Source organism: Colias philodice, chromosome 6 (assembly GCF_061535455.1).
Source record: "Colias philodice isolate Cphi_HAF_F1 chromosome 6, ilColPhil1 Martin Lab GWU primary, whole genome shotgun sequence".
NCBI lineage: Eukaryota > Metazoa > Arthropoda > Insecta > Lepidoptera > Pieridae > Colias > Colias philodice.
This window is the reverse complement of record NC_143091.1, coordinates 1563690-1579608: the sequence shown is the minus strand read 5'-3', so window position 1 is coordinate 1579608 and position 15919 is coordinate 1563690. Positions and strand designations below refer to the sequence as shown.

General features: G+C 36.7%; 3 protein-coding genes and 1 long non-coding RNA gene across 4 annotated transcripts in view; 1 reads left to right on the top strand and 3 right to left on the bottom strand.

The window, feature by feature from the left end:
• Positions 1-3338: 3338 nt before the first annotated feature.
• Positions 3339-6858, top strand: LOC149487493 (uncharacterized). Its single transcript, XM_089696139.1, has 6 exons — positions 3339-3622; positions 3695-3974; positions 5065-5134; positions 5207-5309; positions 5776-6012; positions 6240-6858. Exons 1-6 carry the CDS (start codon positions 3500-3502, stop codon positions 6705-6707), a joined length of 1281 nt encoding a protein of 426 aa, XP_089552265.1. The 5' UTR covers positions 3339-3499; the 3' UTR covers positions 6708-6858.
• Positions 6825-15202, bottom strand: LOC149487491 (uncharacterized). Its single transcript, XM_089696168.1, has 9 exons — positions 14928-15202; positions 14657-14785; positions 13627-13781; positions 13132-13294; positions 12564-12788; positions 11844-11999; positions 11410-11527; positions 10495-10652; positions 6825-8198 (listed from the first exon to the last, which is right to left on the bottom strand). Exons 1-9 carry the CDS (start codon positions 15045-15047, stop codon positions 8052-8054), a joined length of 1371 nt encoding a protein of 456 aa, XP_089552294.1. The 5' UTR covers positions 15048-15202; the 3' UTR covers positions 6825-8051.
• LOC149487480 (uncharacterized) overlaps positions 6825-15919 on the bottom strand; it is a 128658-nt gene continuing 119563 nt past the window's right edge. The window contains exon 2 of the long non-coding RNA XR_016315722.1: positions 6825-7405. This is a non-coding gene — a long non-coding RNA (uncharacterized LOC149487480). The remainder of the gene's footprint in view (positions 7406-15919) is intronic.
• LOC149487492 (uncharacterized) lies at positions 8814-9891 on the bottom strand. Its single transcript, XM_089696166.1, has one exon. It carries the CDS (start codon positions 9288-9290, stop codon positions 9045-9047), a length of 246 nt encoding a protein of 81 aa, XP_089552292.1. The 5' UTR covers positions 9291-9891; the 3' UTR covers positions 8814-9044.

The window sequence follows — 15919 nt, the reverse complement described above, 5'->3', positions numbered from 1 at the left end:
TGTGTTAATATCTCGATGTTGTGTTATATAATATCAGGGCCTGTGTACATTATTTACGACCGTTTTAAATTTATAGGTAGGTACCTAAAATAAATAGATTTTTATTATTATGCCCTTAGGATTATTAACAGAAAAGTTAGAATATAAATACATACGTGGGATTTCCGGGATTGCGTCATTGTCCCGGGAAAAAAGTAGCTTATCTCCTTTCTCGGGTATCAAAATATCTCCATACCAAATTTCATGAAAATTGGTTCAGTAAGTAGTTTAGGCGTGATTGAGTATAAACAGACAGACAGACAGAGTTACTTTCGGATACGTCTTATATAATATTAGTATGGATTTATTTATACATATATTAATCACCGGGTAGGGTCGAGTCAAATCTCACAATCATTAAAAGTACAATAACGGATTTAAATTAAACAATCAAATCAAAATCAACTGCGAAATTAAAAATGAATTCAACACGATCAGTGTATTGAAATTTAAGGACAGACTTATAAAATATTATATTTAAATCAATTTTACACGTGTATGTACTTATGTGTCCAAAATAAATAATATTAATTTTCTATGCGTGCCTTGCACTAGCTTGATCCTGCGGCTTCCTTTGTATTGTAGTCGTAAACTTACACGTTTATAACATTAGTAGAAAATGATATAAATTATGATAGGTCTAAGATTTAGAAAGACTCTCCATACCTTGTTATATTGTGCGAATTGTATAAAAAATACATACAAACACATTCATACTTATACCACAGACTAATAATAATATACTACGTCTTATACAGATACACCGATCCGACTAGGGCCCTTCCGGCCTCCTCCACTCAAGCGACATCCCAAGCCGAGGTTCGGGATCCCCGGCAAGGGGGACGCCCATGAGCATGTCGCCTGGGTGAACCTTAGATGTTAACCTTATATGTAGAAGCCCTTCTGGCTAACAGTAATAATTATGTACTTATTGTTTGTTTTGAAATATTCTAGAAGGTGTCACACACATTAATTGTCTTATTCTTTACCTTAGCCTTAACCTTAGCTATGTTTAATCCGTGTTAATAATAAATAATTTGAACCATTATGAGTGTCAATTATCCCGTATTACAACGTGATCACATCGCTTGTTCAATGCCCAGCGCAATGCAAGTATGTAAAGTAATTGCTGAAGCAACGTCTACGTAGGTACATATTTATAAAATTAACAATATTTCCTTTTAGTAAATGGAGTTCTAGAAGATTTCTTTGAACCCTATGGCCCCGGTGAACACTTCGTCAAAAGAGCCACCGATAAAAAAAATTGCCCGGACCTCCCGTGCGTGTGCCCCACAATTCCAGCCTATTTAGATGTATAAGATATAAAAATCCAGGGATTATCTATAGTATAAACTTGAAAATTTTGTTACAAAATTTTTAACCAATCTTCAATACCAAATTCTTACATTCTCGAAATAAAGAGTAATTAATATCATGTAATATGTAACTTGAGTTTGTTCGACATTGTCGTTGATGTATAAAGCACGTAAAATTTTTCCTTCTCCATACGTTAAAAAATATATAAGTTTTCATATTATACATGTACGTAGTTTATAATTATTGTGGTAATAGGCGCACATATTCGCAAATAATAATAATATGCGCATACAAATGGTAAGTATTTCTGTTGAAAAACAAGATTAAACAACTCGTAGATCGTACCATATTATATGATGTACTTATTTTACTAATCTGTACGTTTATTGTATTAATTAACTGAACGGCATAAGGACTAATATGTTAGAGTGGAGTAACGTAGAGTAGAGTCATATATAACATCATAATACACATATAGAGTCCCTTTGTCAAGGCTACAAGGAAGTCTTACACACCTACAAACACAGCGATATTAATTCAATGTTATTACCACAGGTTATTACCAATAGTTGTTACGTCATCTTCGGGGCCCTTATTTACAAATAACTATCAAACAACCTTCAAACCATTGAGGTATTATTACTACGTAAAGAGAGGACACCACGAACAAACTTTGCTTGAACTAAGTTTTAAAAATGATTATCTAGTTACAGTCCGCGCCAAACTTATAGTAGCGATGTCCTCCCTAGTACGTAGTACATAGTAACTCAATGCTTCAAACCCTGATTTATACTTCCCGTGTCGATGTTTAAAATTGAATGAAATAAATATTTACTGAGTGTGATATTTAAACTGACACTTATGGCATTGTAACTAAAGTTTGTAACTAGGTTGTAGTTTTTGTTTATTTTAACGTGTATATATGTATACGTGTAAGTATAATATGGTACATGTTACGATATACCGGGTGTAATCGTTAAGTGTGCACAGGCGATTATTCCGTAACTATTGCAGATATCAAAAAACTTTATACTGATATCGAAAGCCCTTTACCTAATGAGTAAAATGACAACAATAACTTTTGAAAAATAAAACGGGAAATATCCAAAAATTTTACACCAAACACTCCCATACATTTAGTATGAAATATGACTATCCTAAACATGTAATATGAAGAATTTTGGTTCTTTTTTTGAATTTGTGCTTAAATTACTTCGCAATTTTAATAAATTTTCATTTAGAAACTGTAAACAGAGCTCGATATGGAATACAATGGTAGGTATTCCAAAACGAGGACGTCACTTCAAACATTTGCTTTGACCACAAAATGTATGGAAATTCAATGTATGGGAGTGTTTAATGTAACTTTTTTGGATATTTCCCGTTTTATTTTTTAAATGTTATTATTGTCATTTTATTCATTAGGTAAAGGGCTTTCAATATCAGTTTAAAGTTTTTTTGATATCTGCAATAGTTACGGAATAATCGCCTGTGCACACTTAACGATTACACCATGTATAATACTAATTAATAGTAGCTAATGGTTACGGGTAAAGCTCAATCCTAAAATAATTTTAATTCCTGTGATATTACGTTTATCCTGACACAGAACTGATTACAAAAAATAAATTAAACTTAATTTAATTTAATGGTTTAATTAAATTTACGAAATATACCAAAAAAACCTTTTAAGAACATGCACCGGTCAAACCCGAACCGATTAATACCCAAGGGTAATGTATATTCTCTCACAGCAATCGCGTATTATACCTTTCCTTCGTGGATAAAAAAAAACAAACCTAGATTTAAACTTCGATTTACGCCGCATTTAAATAAACTGTGGTCTAAACCTTAGATCATTAAGTAAGTCTAAACCAAGTCTAAACCACAGGCACCGCCACAGGTCTAAACCATGTTTAAATTCTGTACCAACCTCGGAGTACCAACATGAACATAATTTTACTGACAGGTACAATGTCAAAGTCAAACGTCAAGTTATATTTCGAGATGTAAATATTTACATATTTTACGATCCTTCCAAAATCCAAAGTTTCTTCGACTGGAAAGTCGGAAAAGCAGGATATAGAATTAATAACATGCTTATTTTATAGAATGTATTGTTTTTGTACCCGTTATCACAGTGATGTCTATAATGTCTGAAAGTGAGAAAGTTTGTCGAGCATGTCTAGAATCTGTTGGACCGTACTATTACGTCCTTTTCGAGAATGTATCAGCGTATATGTTTTGGTTTTGTACATCAATACAGGTATTTCATTGATTTATTTAAATTACTACACGACTTAAATAATTGTTTAATTACTGCAATATTATTTTTTAGATTGCCGAAAATGATTCAATTACAAAAGTCCTGTGTACAAATTGTTACGAATTATTATCTAAATTTGCGGAATTTAAACAAAAGTGCATTGATTCTCAAAACTCTTTGCTCAATTTGAAAAATGTAAAGGCAGAAGCTGATTATACTGAAATACCAAAGAAAGAGATTGTAAGAAAGCAGGCAAATCTCGAAGAGCAATTAATTTTTAAAAAAGAAAATCATTTTGATGAGAATCTCAACAATGATACAGTCAAATATGAATGTTATATGAACAGTCAGGGTAAGATATTTCTTGATCATATTGAAATAAATAATCTTCTTATAAATAAAAATGAATCGCAAAATGTGTTGGTAAGCGCATAACTCGAGAACGGCTGAACCGATTTCGATAATTCTTTTTTTATTATATTCCTTGAAGTACGAGGATGGTTACAATGGATAAAAGGACACAGTAGCTCACGTGGAAACGATGCTGCTGATATACTAGCCAGAAGGGCATCTGAAACACCGGTCATGGGACCTTTTCCCATTATACCGCTACCTGCTAGCTGGACCCGGATGATGATTACCCAGCTCACTAGCACTGCTCAGAGAGCGGAATGGTCATGCAGATCTGACTGCAAGCAAGCCAGAGAAGCCCTACCGGACATTGACTCGAGACTTGCACGTCGGCTTCTCAACCTACGTAGAGTGCAACTACGCGTAATAACAGGGACCCTCACAGGGCATGGCCCCTTTAACAAACATCTCTTCAATCTAGGGATCACAGACAGTCCGCTATGCAGAGCATGCATGGAGACCGAGGAAACGGCAGCCCACGTCATCATGGAATGTAAGGGGGTTGCGGAGTACAGGGCAAGACACCTGGGGTCTCCCGGGTCCCTCCCCGAAGCCTTTGGCAGCCCTCACAAGCTGCTTGGCTTCATGGAGGAGCTCGGGTGGTTTCAATTTTAGCTGGTTTCCCCCACCTCCCTCTCTCACGCAAAATAGGCGCTTGACGTCGAGTTGCGGAGAAATGCCCGTATTATTAATTATTAATTACGAGGATGGTTTTTATGTAGAGAAAACGTAAATATGTACCACGGGCGAAGCCGGGGCGGACCGCTAGTAAATAATAAATATTATAGGACATTATTACACAAATCGACCTAGTCCCACAGTAAGCTCAATTAAGGCTCTTATTAATTAACTTAATAATATTATAAATACATATATAGATAATAACACCCAGACCCAAGAATATTTGCCCTGACCTGGGATCGAACCCGGGACCGTCGGCTCAGTAGGCAGTTACTTTACCACTGCGCCAACCGTGTCGTCAGTTGAAAAGTTAAAAGGAATTAAATTTATCATAAAAGTTCTAATTTCAGATAATAATTTTGTAAGTGACAATGATGAAGAATTAAATGAAAGTATCTGTGAACAGCAAAATAATGATTGGTAAAATTACATCATTTTTTATTTTATACCTACTATATGCAATAATGGTATAGGTTTATTCTTTTATTATAGTTTACAGATTCCTAAGAAAAACTTAACATTTCATTGTGAATTATGTGATAAAAGATTCATTAGACACAAGACATATGAAAATCATAAACGGACACACAAAAGTGTGAGTTATTATTCATTTTCTAATTAATATTTATATATGTATATAAATAACTTTTTTATGATGGTTTACATGTCTTATACTATGTAAGCTGATTATATTTGCTATGCTCAAAGACACGGAGAATAATCAAAAGAAAACATAACCAGTAACAAGTTGTTAAAATAATCTAAGATACTAATATTATAAAACTGAAGAGTTTGTTTGTTTGTGAGCACTTATCTCAGGAACTACTGGTCCGATTTGAAAATTCTTTCGGTGTTAGATAGCCCATTCATCGAGAAAGGCTATAATATATCATCACGCTAAGACCAACAGGAGTGGAGCACTGCGCCGCAGTGCTGCAGTGACTGCGGGTAAAGCTGCAGGGCACAGCTAGTTTAAAATATAGTATGCTTTGAGATCCTGAACACAATTCACTATGTGGTGGTTCCACTAATTCGCACTTAATGACATTTCATTATTTCAGGATACAAGTGTATCTTGCGTATCTTGCAACAAGACATTTCAAACAAAAAAAGCATTAAAAATGCACCAGAAAAATGCCCATTCCCAATGGAGTTTCAATGAAACAAAATGCAGGTTTTGCGGCAAAGTGTTCAAGAGTCGGAACTCATTGAAACAACATGAAGTAAAGCATGGTGAGAGGAAGATGTATATCTGTGATGTATGCGGGAAAATGAGTTTGTCGAAATCATATTTAAAGGTATGCCTGTTGGTACATATAGAAGTATAGACTATTCGTTACCTAACACCTTTTATAAGGGAGTACCAAGTTTATTTGCATGCATTACTTCATTACTTGCTTCATTATTGGTGAAAAAATATCTCTTGTAAAATAAAGTTAGCTATGTTTCAAACATACAATATTTATACAATTCAATTATTGTTTATCAAAAACTAAAATTAATAGCAATGACTTGTACTTTTCAGGTCCATCTCGAGACGCACAACGAAAACAAGGAACGTAACTATGGCTGTGACATTTGCGATAAAAAGTTCTTTTCAAAGATAAACCTACAGAACCACATTCATCGAGCTCATACGGGACGACAATACACTTGCCAATTATGTAATATCACATACAAATACAAAGATAATTTAGTAAAACATCTTCTCACACACGAAGGGAAAAAGCTATACAAGTGTGATTATTGTAACAAGTCGTTTTCGACTCGTACATACTGTGTTGAACATCAGCGAGTACATTCTGGTGAACGGCCGTTTAGTTGTCTGTATTGTCCAAAGAATTTCATGACTAAGAGGCATTTGAGCGATCACCATAAGATACATACTGGGGAAAAGAAACATAAATGCGGTGTGTGTGAACAGAGCTTTACGCAGAGAGGCACTATGATACGACATATGAAAATACATAATAAACCTCCTTTGGTATGTTGATATAAAGAACTGAGATATAACTGATGTTATGCTATGGATAAATAATAATAATAATTAGATATAAGATATTTATACATAAATAATTTTTATATGAAGATGTAGAAATAAAACAAAACCTGATATAATAATAATTTATTATCATTATTGGACATTTAATACTTAACACGTCAAATTTATTTAGCGTTTCCGAAAATATTGGCTTTCTGTACTTATCTGCTGTTAAACATCGAAAATAGATATTGTTTTTATTTACAGGAAAATATAATTAACAATTTTAAATCTAAATAAAATCTATATTTATGTATTATTTACAAATCCACATTTTTATGTACTTCCAAACAGATTCCTATAACATATTCATATTTACAATATTTACATTATTATTTAATGGAATAATACACAATTATATCACAATATTAGTATTTTATAAAATAAACATAAGATGAAACATCACAAATACTGAACTGAACAATTTCTTATATAAGAAATAAAATTTGTGAAAAGTAAGTGAATGGGTTTTATTTCTCTTAAAAAATAAAATTTCGTTTGAATTTAAGCATACAGCACCAATTGCTTAAATAGAGTATGAAAGTATGTTTATGAATAATACAATTGGTCAGATTTCACCTATATACAGGGTGTCCCACTGTTGGTATACTTAGCTCAAAGGAGGTTATAGTTTTGCATACGCTGAGTACCTACGTAAAAAATACTTTTAAAATTCCAGACGCATTTTTTTTTCAAATAGATGAATTTTTAAAACTCTTATGTTGTACACCCATAACAAGCAACCCGCCCAACTTTGCCACCCGCACGTGAGCTATCGTTTAAGATTATGTTTTCATAGACACAATGCTCACATTAGAGAAACGGTTTATGCCGGCTGCGATAAGCTAGAGAAGAAAACATGAATTTTCAGGAAAAATTTAGCAAACAATTTATGACGTAATTTTGTTGTTTAAGTACTTTTTACATGATCAGTGTATGCAAAACTACAATTTCCTTCGCGCTTAGTATACCAATAGTGGGACACCCTGTATATACGAAAAATAACCTATGTTATATTGTGAAATTACTTCTTATCTTTTGTACAAATTTCACATCTTTAGGACTGAATGCCATAATTCTGTGGGAAACACGTTATTTGGCAGATATTTTTTTAAAGAATGTCGAAAATGTGGTTGTATAAACTAGGCACTGTTTGAAAACTACTCAAACTATCACCGACGTCATTTTTACTGTCATAAAACCTGAAGCCACGTGTAAGTGTACACTATCTGGGGCCCGGGGCCCCTAATTAACAGTCCAAATGTATCACTGTTAGGGCCCTACTCATTCCCACTATCACACATCCGGATGCCACTGGTGGTGCGTATACGCTAATGGCGTTGTATCCATTTGGGGCCCCGGGCCCCTAACAAGCAACCCGTGTGTTTCATCTCTCACGGGGCCCCTCACCATTAGCCCGTGTGTCTCGTCCCTCCCGTGGCCCTTTTTTAAAAGAAAACGTTTATTGAATTAAACTATAGTACACAAATTAAATAATAGAAGAAATAAGTGAGTGTTTGAGCGGTATTTTGTTATTTCAAAGTAATTTAGCAAGCGTAGGAATATTTGCATGTTGCGCAAACCTTTAGAATTTTGTACTGTCAAAAGTGCTGTAGCGCGGCTGTAAAAAATTTCACTTTAAAAAAGAGCGAGTGCGCCGAGCACACGTGTCAGAAGTAAAACTTCTTTGGCAAGATTCAAAGATACCAAAATCGTCACTCTATGGCGTGGCGGTATTGTCATGACGCGACCTGGAAATTTTAATTTCAATGCGCCTTAATAAGTTTCACAAAAAAAAAGACAGGTTGCACTCCGGGAGTGCCGGCAGAAGTGAAAACTTGATTATTAACGTTCAGCATGTTTGATATTTTCGAATGGTATCCGTCTTACGCTTTTTCGATCAGGTCACGTGTCCTGACGCGAATTCAAAATTTTATACCCATTACAGAAAAAGTGCTCAACGCCGCTAAAGAAGTTTTCACTTCAAAAAGAATTACACATCAGTGTGCAGTGTGCAGTGTGCAGTGTGCAGTGTGTAGTGTGTGGCAGTGGCTTCTCGCCCGTGTGTATCAGTGTGTAGTGTGTAGTGTGTATACCTTCATGTGCCGGTTGAGCGCGCACTTCTGTATGAAGGCCTGGCTGCACAGCGGGCACTTGTGCGGCTTCTCGCCCGTGTGTATCAGTGTGTAGTGTGTAGTGTGTATACCTTCATGTGCCGGTTGAGCGCGCACTTCTGTATGAAGGCCTGGCTGCACAGCGGGCACTTGTGCGGCTTCTCGCCCGTGTGTATCAGTGTGTAGTGTGTAGTGTGTATACCTTCATGTGCCGGTTGAGCGCGCACTTCTGTATGAAGGCCTGGCTGCACAGCGGGCACTTGTGCGGCTTCTCGCCCGTGTGTATCAGTGTGTAGTGTGTAGTGTGTATACCTTCATGTGCCGGTTGAGCGCGCACTTCTGTATGAAGGCCTGGCTGCACAGCGGGCACTTGTGCGGCTTCTCGCCCGTGTGTATCAGTGTGTAGTGTGTATACCTTCATGTGCCGGTTGAGCGCGCACTTCTGTATGAAGGCCTGGCTGCACAGCGGGCACTTGTGCGGCTTCTCGCCCGTGTGTATCAGTGTGTAGTGTGTAGTGTGTATACCTTCATGTGCCGGTTGAGCGCGCACTTCTGTATGAAGGCCTGGCTGCACAGCGGGCACTTGTGCGGCTTCTCGCCCGTGTGTATCAGTGTGTAGTGTGTAGTGTGTATACCTTCATGTGCCGGTTGAGCGCGCACTTCTGTATGAAGGCCTGGCTGCACAGCGGGCACTTGTGCGGCTTCTCGCCCGTGTGTATCAGTGTGTAGTGTGTAGTGTGTATACCTTCATGTGCCGGTTGAGCGCGCACTTCTGTATGAAGGCCTGGCTGCACAGCGGGCACTTGTGCGGCTTCTCGCCCGTGTGTATCAGTGTGTAGTGTGTAGTGTGTATACCTTCATGTGCCGGTTGAGCGCGCACTTCTGTATGAAGGCCTGGCTGCACAGCGGGCACTTGTGCGGCTTCTCGCCCGTGTGTATCAGTGTGTAGTGTGTAGTGTGTATACCTTCATGTGCCGGTTGAGCGCGCACTTCTGTATGAAGGCCTGGCTGCACAGCGGGAACTTGTGCGGCTTCTCGCCCGTGTGTATCAGTGTGTAGTGTGTAGTGTGTATACCTTCATGTGCCGGTTGAGCGCGCACTTCTGTATGAAGGCCTGGCTGCACAGCGGGCACTTGTGCGGCTTCTCGCCCGTGTGTATCAGTGTGTAGTGTGTAGTGTGTATACCTTCATGTGCCGGTTGAGCGCGCACTTCTGTATGAAGGCCTGGCTGCACAGCGGGCACTTGTGCGGCTTCTCGCCCGTGTGTATCAGTGTGTAGTGTGTAGTGTGTATACCTTCATGTGCCGGTTGAGCGCGCACTTCTGTATGAAGGCCTGGCTGCACAGCGGGCACTTGTGCGGCTTCTCGCCCGTGTGTATCAGTGTGTAGTGTGTAGTGTGTATACCTTCATGTGCCGGTTGAGCGCGCACTTCTGTATGAAGGCCTGGCTGCACAGCGGGCACTTGTGCGGCTTCTCGCCCGTGTGTATCAGTGTGTAGTGTGTAGTGTGTATACCTTCATGTGCCGGTTGAGCGCGCACTTCTGTATGAAGGCCTGGCTGCACAGCGGGCACTTGTGCGGCTTCTCGCCCGTGTGTATCAGTGTGTAGTGTGTAGTGTGTATACCTTCATGTGCCGGTTGAGCGCGCACTTCTGTATGAAGGCCTGGCTGCACAGCGGGCACTTGTGCGGCTTCTCGCCCGTGTGTATCATGCGGTGGTTGCGCAGGTCCTTGCGCGCCATGAACTTTTTGGGGCACAAGTCGCACGCGTATGGACGCTCGCCTGCAAATTATTGCGTATTTTTTTTTTTTTATATAGGATAGCAAACGAGCAGACGCGTCGCCTGGTGTTAAGCGATACACGCCGCCCTTAAGCATCCACTCCACTGGGAAGTTTATGTGTTGCTGTCCTCAAAGGGATTTGGAAGGAGTTAGGAAGAAGGGGCGAGGGTGGGAGGGAATGAGGATAGGGAAGGAGAGGATGGGTAGGGAATGGGAAGGGATGTGGGCCTTTTATGACGTTTTTATATCGCCATATAGGAGCATCAACAGTTTTTACCAAAGTCAAAAAAAGATCTGATTTCAATATCAATCGAAATGAGTTAATAAAGCAGTATTTGGTGCGGGGCACGGCACAGCAGCACCCATTAATTCTGCAGCCAAAGGCAAACGTGGCGGGTCATTCGACAATAACTATAGCGAAAAATGCCTACATATTTACGAGGCGTTGTCACAGTTGTCACTGCCGATTGTCAACGCTCGTGTATAACACAATATATTTCGAATTATTTTGTATAATAGTAATAGTTTTTAATAGTGACAAAAAATATATAATGAGAACACGCATGACGCAACGCTAGGCAGAGGCAGAGTTACACGTTAGAAGACTGAAGAGAGCATAAATGTTAGGCACTTAGCACTTATGCAAAGTGAAATGAACTTTATAGCTTATTAGATAGAGTCATATTTTCAGTACCTATTTTTTTCAAGTCGCTTCAGTTGATATATTAACTAGGTGAAATAAATTCAGTTAATATTACCTGTATGTGTTCGCATGTGGATGGCTTGAAAACTCCGACTTTTGAACGTTTTGTCGCACAGTTGACAAGAAAATGGCTTCTCCGCTGAGTGAGATCGCATGTGTTTAACTAAATCTGCCTGAAATTTATACTTAATAGTAAATATTAAACTTATACTTTATCAAAATATATATATGTGTGCACTATTCATTTTGATATTATTACAATTATGGTACAAAACAAAAAAAAATATTTTCTAGAAACCCACCGAAAGCAGAACAGTTTATTTATAACTATTTTTTTTACAAGCAAAAAAAAATCCTTCTCTATTACCAAGAAAATTTCAAACCTTGTGTTAATAGTTATTAGTTATTACTTATCCAGATAAATTAAGTAATCTGCCACTAGATGGCACTAATATCAATTTGCGTAAATATTTATTTATTTAAATATACCTTAATATAAAACCTCATATCGCATAACGAGCACGCATAGTTCTTAATACCGGTGTGCCGTATGAGATGTATCTTGAGGTTGCCGGGCTGCGCGAACTTTTTGCCGCACTGCGAACAGCTGTAGTTCTTCTCGTTATTGTGAGTTTCTAGGTGCATCTGTGTAAAGAAAGTCAGATAAGGAAGATAGATAGATAAATAAATGAAAAATTGGTTGTCTGTAAAGTCGTTTTACTGACGATAGTTGAACGTGACAACGTCCGATTGTGCTTCTTTGTCGCTCGTTCCGCGCTCTCGCTTGCACTTCAAGCCTTACATGGAACGCCTCAGAGCGAGGTAACGCCGCATGAGTCATGTTTTTTCGTGCGTCTCGTCTCCGGCTCTATCGAATTATAAGACGTTGTCACGTCAAAAAACGGAACATCTTTCACAAATCTGCGGTATAGAATGTAGAGAATCACCAAATAGAATTCGAGCAATGGCAATAACACCCTCACTCAAAAAATGTACAAAAATACAAAATGTACTAAAATTTGACTTTCTACATCAAGAAAAAACATTAATTGTAAAACAGATAGAGTGTATCATACTTTCTACAAATACCTTCATTAAAAATTAAATGTGAAGACCACAAAAGCTGACTTTTTGTATGTTTTTTACAAATACCCTCATTTCACGAACTTTTTTTATTTATCATTTTTATGACGTCATTAGCGAACTCACCTTAAGATTATACGCCTGCACGAACTTCGCGTCACACATGTGACATTCATGTTTTTTGATACCCTCGTGGATCATTTCGTGGTTCTTCAGCACGTTGAGGTAGGCGAAGCTTTTACCGCACACACGGCATTGGTACTTGCGGTCCGCGTTGTGGATTCGTATGTGACTGCTTAAACTACGTAGGGATAGGAACGTTTTCTCACAGTGTTTGCACTTTATGTCCGGCTGAAATTGTTTGTGGGTAGATAATGGGTAAGTAATTAATCAATTATTCTTTTTAAGCAACTCCTTTCATTTGTGTGGATGGATATTGGTAATTTGATTGCTTATTGCTACCTTTTTTAGATATTTCCTACATAAACATACATCCAATTAATGATGATTAATGATTAATGATGTGAGCTTGTTTGCATAAACACTATAGGTAATTATATCATTCATTGAATGTAATGTAAGTCTATACAAAAAATATTGCTACCCTACTACCCTTATTCCAATAAATGATCATAATTCTAATATGATCTACTGATACATCAAAAATTGATTAATCACTAAAAATAACACAAACCTGTTTCCCAAAATGGCCACGCATATGCGCTTCAAAGTTCTCATACTTGTGGAAGCTCTTTGCACATTTAACGCACTTCATGCGCTCGCGGCGGCGCTGCGCCCCCGCCGGGTCCTTCGGCGGGCGGCCGGGACCGCGCCGACGGCGACGCGCGAGGATCTGACTGCGGGCGGACTATACAGTGACCACAGAGTAGCTATACCAAGAAGCTTATATCTAATAGTAGCAAGTATCTTTGTGTTTATAATGTAAGTAAAATATATTATTATCTCTTTTTAAGCTATTGCATAGCTTCTATCGCAGGCCTTGAGCGCAGGGACCGAATCAAGAAATTCCGTAATGAAAAACCTCACGCTCCCCACTCCGACGGGCGCAGAGGTGTGGCTTGAAGGCATAGCATGCAATTTACCGCGGCAGTCCCCGAGTGCCACATGTCTTTTTTTAGAAATATCACTATTTAATAAATAGGTATTCTATAATAGTCATTAATCATACCTTATAAGACTAGCAGTATCTGACGGCATAGTGTCTGCACTCAGTGAAGTATCATTCATGCATGCATTCTCCTGTATCTTCATTTCTTCACCCATTTCTGTTATGTTTACTTCAACCAAATCATTGCCTTCTGTCTGATGAGATTCTGCTTTTACCTAAAATATTAGGTGTTTGTTATTTTCATAGTAGGTATTTAAATTTACTTTCAAACAGTAAAAAACATCAAACCACTATGTGCAAAAATCTAAAATATCCATGAATGGAAGATTGTCCATTAGATTTTTCAAGATCTTTAGAAGAGTGCAAAAGAGTTTTTATTAAAAGTATTTGTTTGTTTACAAAATCAGCCCAAATAAAAAATTATCAACAAAATATATAACTATAGTCCTTTTCACCTATGATGATTCCTGTGACACTTCATCGTGTTCCGAATTACGTATTTTATGTTTAAAACGCCAAAATAATTTTAGTGCATAATATTTTTATTTTATGGCGGAATTATTGCCAAAAATATAAAAATAAAACATCTTAGACATATAAATCGAAAACAGTATTGTTTAGTTTAATATAATGAAAAATAAAATAAAATAACACAAAAATATAATACCTACGCAATTTGTGTACATGAAATGGATCGTTGAAAAATCATAGAGTTGGAAAATCATATAATCGGCGCCCATCCTGTGATCGTTTGTCAATCGAGTCAATCGTCTGTACGAGTGCATACAAGTTTCATTTTTATAATGATACTTTACGTGGTATTCTGTTATTGTTACTAATTGTTATTGTTGACTTTTTGTTGCTGTTGTTTGCTAAGTTTCCTTAGTTAATTGTTGGCGAAATGCCGAAAAAACTAATTTTGGTACTTTATTCAAATCGATTTCATTTCCATATAAAATATTATCGATTATCGAAAACAATTGATATGATTTCAGTAAAGACATCTCTACACGTGTCAAAAATCCATGTGTCACAGAAATCATCTGAGGTGGAAAGGACTATAAGTATATCTGTATAACAATTGTATTACCTGTAATTTGCATTGTTGTTTCAATATCACATTTGACCTTACAACTACTTGTTTAAAATAATATAACTTATTTAGCAGTTCCAAACATGTTTGACAAATTAGTTTCGGCAATGAATCACCATCTGAAATCTGATAAAAAAACAAATCTTATGAAATTATATCTGAAAAAAGGATTCAACTTAACAAATATTTACAAATAAGTTTCAAGGATAATGTTAGATATCAAGTAGGTAAATGAAGGTAATTCTTCTTGAACGTTTACTATTCTTACCTCAACAGAAGTACAATATTTAAATATCCCTGCTGTACACACTGTAAATAATTCTTTTAATGGTCCTGAATCTGTTAAACAAGCTCGGCAAATTTTCTTAAAATCCAAGAGATGAGCCATTTTGTCAGTGTATGTAAAATAGAGTTTCAAAAGTTATACATAATTATATTGGAAAAATATTTAAATATAATTTATTTCAATTGTTTGTGTTATTTTTGTTGTTTGCTTTCGTTTACGTATTTTCCCGATCTGTCAATATGACGTTTTTACAAAAAAAAGGATCAAACTTCAAAGTCATAATATGTCACTCGTCGGAATTTCGTCGGATTGGTTGGAATGATAAAAATGAAAGTGGGTTCAAAGAAGGTTCAAAAGATAAAAACAAAGAGTATCCTAATTTAAGCCTAATTTAATATTAAAAATGTGAAATGGGTGCGATATCTTAAAATTATTCACAATCAACACTAGAGACACTAGTGCAGTTCTAAAGCAAAGTAAAGTAGTTAATAAAATAAATATATAATTTAAAAATGAAAGGATTGAATAATAATCGTAGTTTCGTGTAAGTATAGAAAATGAAAATTTATAATATCTAAAAATGCATTAACTAATACATTATACATATATTTATACATTATACATTTCTAGCAGATAAATTATTACTTTATACTACTATAGGTACCTACTGCTTTCATCTTTTTGTTCCATGAAATTATCATCTCAATATTATGAAACACATATTAGTGTAGCTACTTTCATTAAGTTTCAAAATGCTGTACAATAAATTGAATAAATTATTAGAAAAATTAAAGTAAGATGTGATAGATATATTCATTAAACTCTCGATCTGTAAACGATGACGGTAGTCTTCTTGTAGTCTTCTAAAAAAGACAGCGATTCCCAAACTCACGGATATAATACCCCAATCCAAGTGACAACTGACATTATAAGTAGTCGCATGTTTCACTGACCATATTTTACTCCAAAACTCC

Excerpts from the sequence above, each read along its gene's own strand:
- LOC149487493 (XM_089696139.1), top strand. The coding sequence starts at position 3,500 with ATGTCTATAATGTCTGAAAGTGAGAAAGTTTGTCGAGCATGTCTAGAA. Across the intron at positions 3,623-3,694 it reads GGTTTTGTACATCAATACAG|ATTGCCGAAAATGATTCAAT; the intron begins GTATTTCATTGA and ends ATTATTTTTTAG. Across the intron at positions 3,975-5,064 it reads ATGTTATATGAACAGTCAGG|ATAATAATTTTGTAAGTGAC; the intron begins GTAAGATATTTC and ends TTCTAATTTCAG.
- LOC149487492 (XM_089696166.1), bottom strand. The coding sequence starts at position 9,290 with ATGAAGGTATACACACTACACACTGATACACACGGGCGAGAAGCCGCA.
- LOC149487491 (XM_089696168.1), bottom strand. The coding sequence starts at position 15,047 with ATGGCTCATCTCTTGGATTTTAAGAAAATTTGCCGAGCTTGTTTAACA. Across the intron at positions 14,786-14,927 it reads AATATTGTACTTCTGTTGAG|ATTTCAGATGGTGATTCATT; the intron begins GTAAGAATAGTA and ends TTTTTTTATCAG. Across the intron at positions 10,653-11,409 it reads CCACATGCGAACACATACAG|GCGAGCGTCCATACGCGTGC; the intron begins GTAATATTAACT and ends AATAATTTGCAG.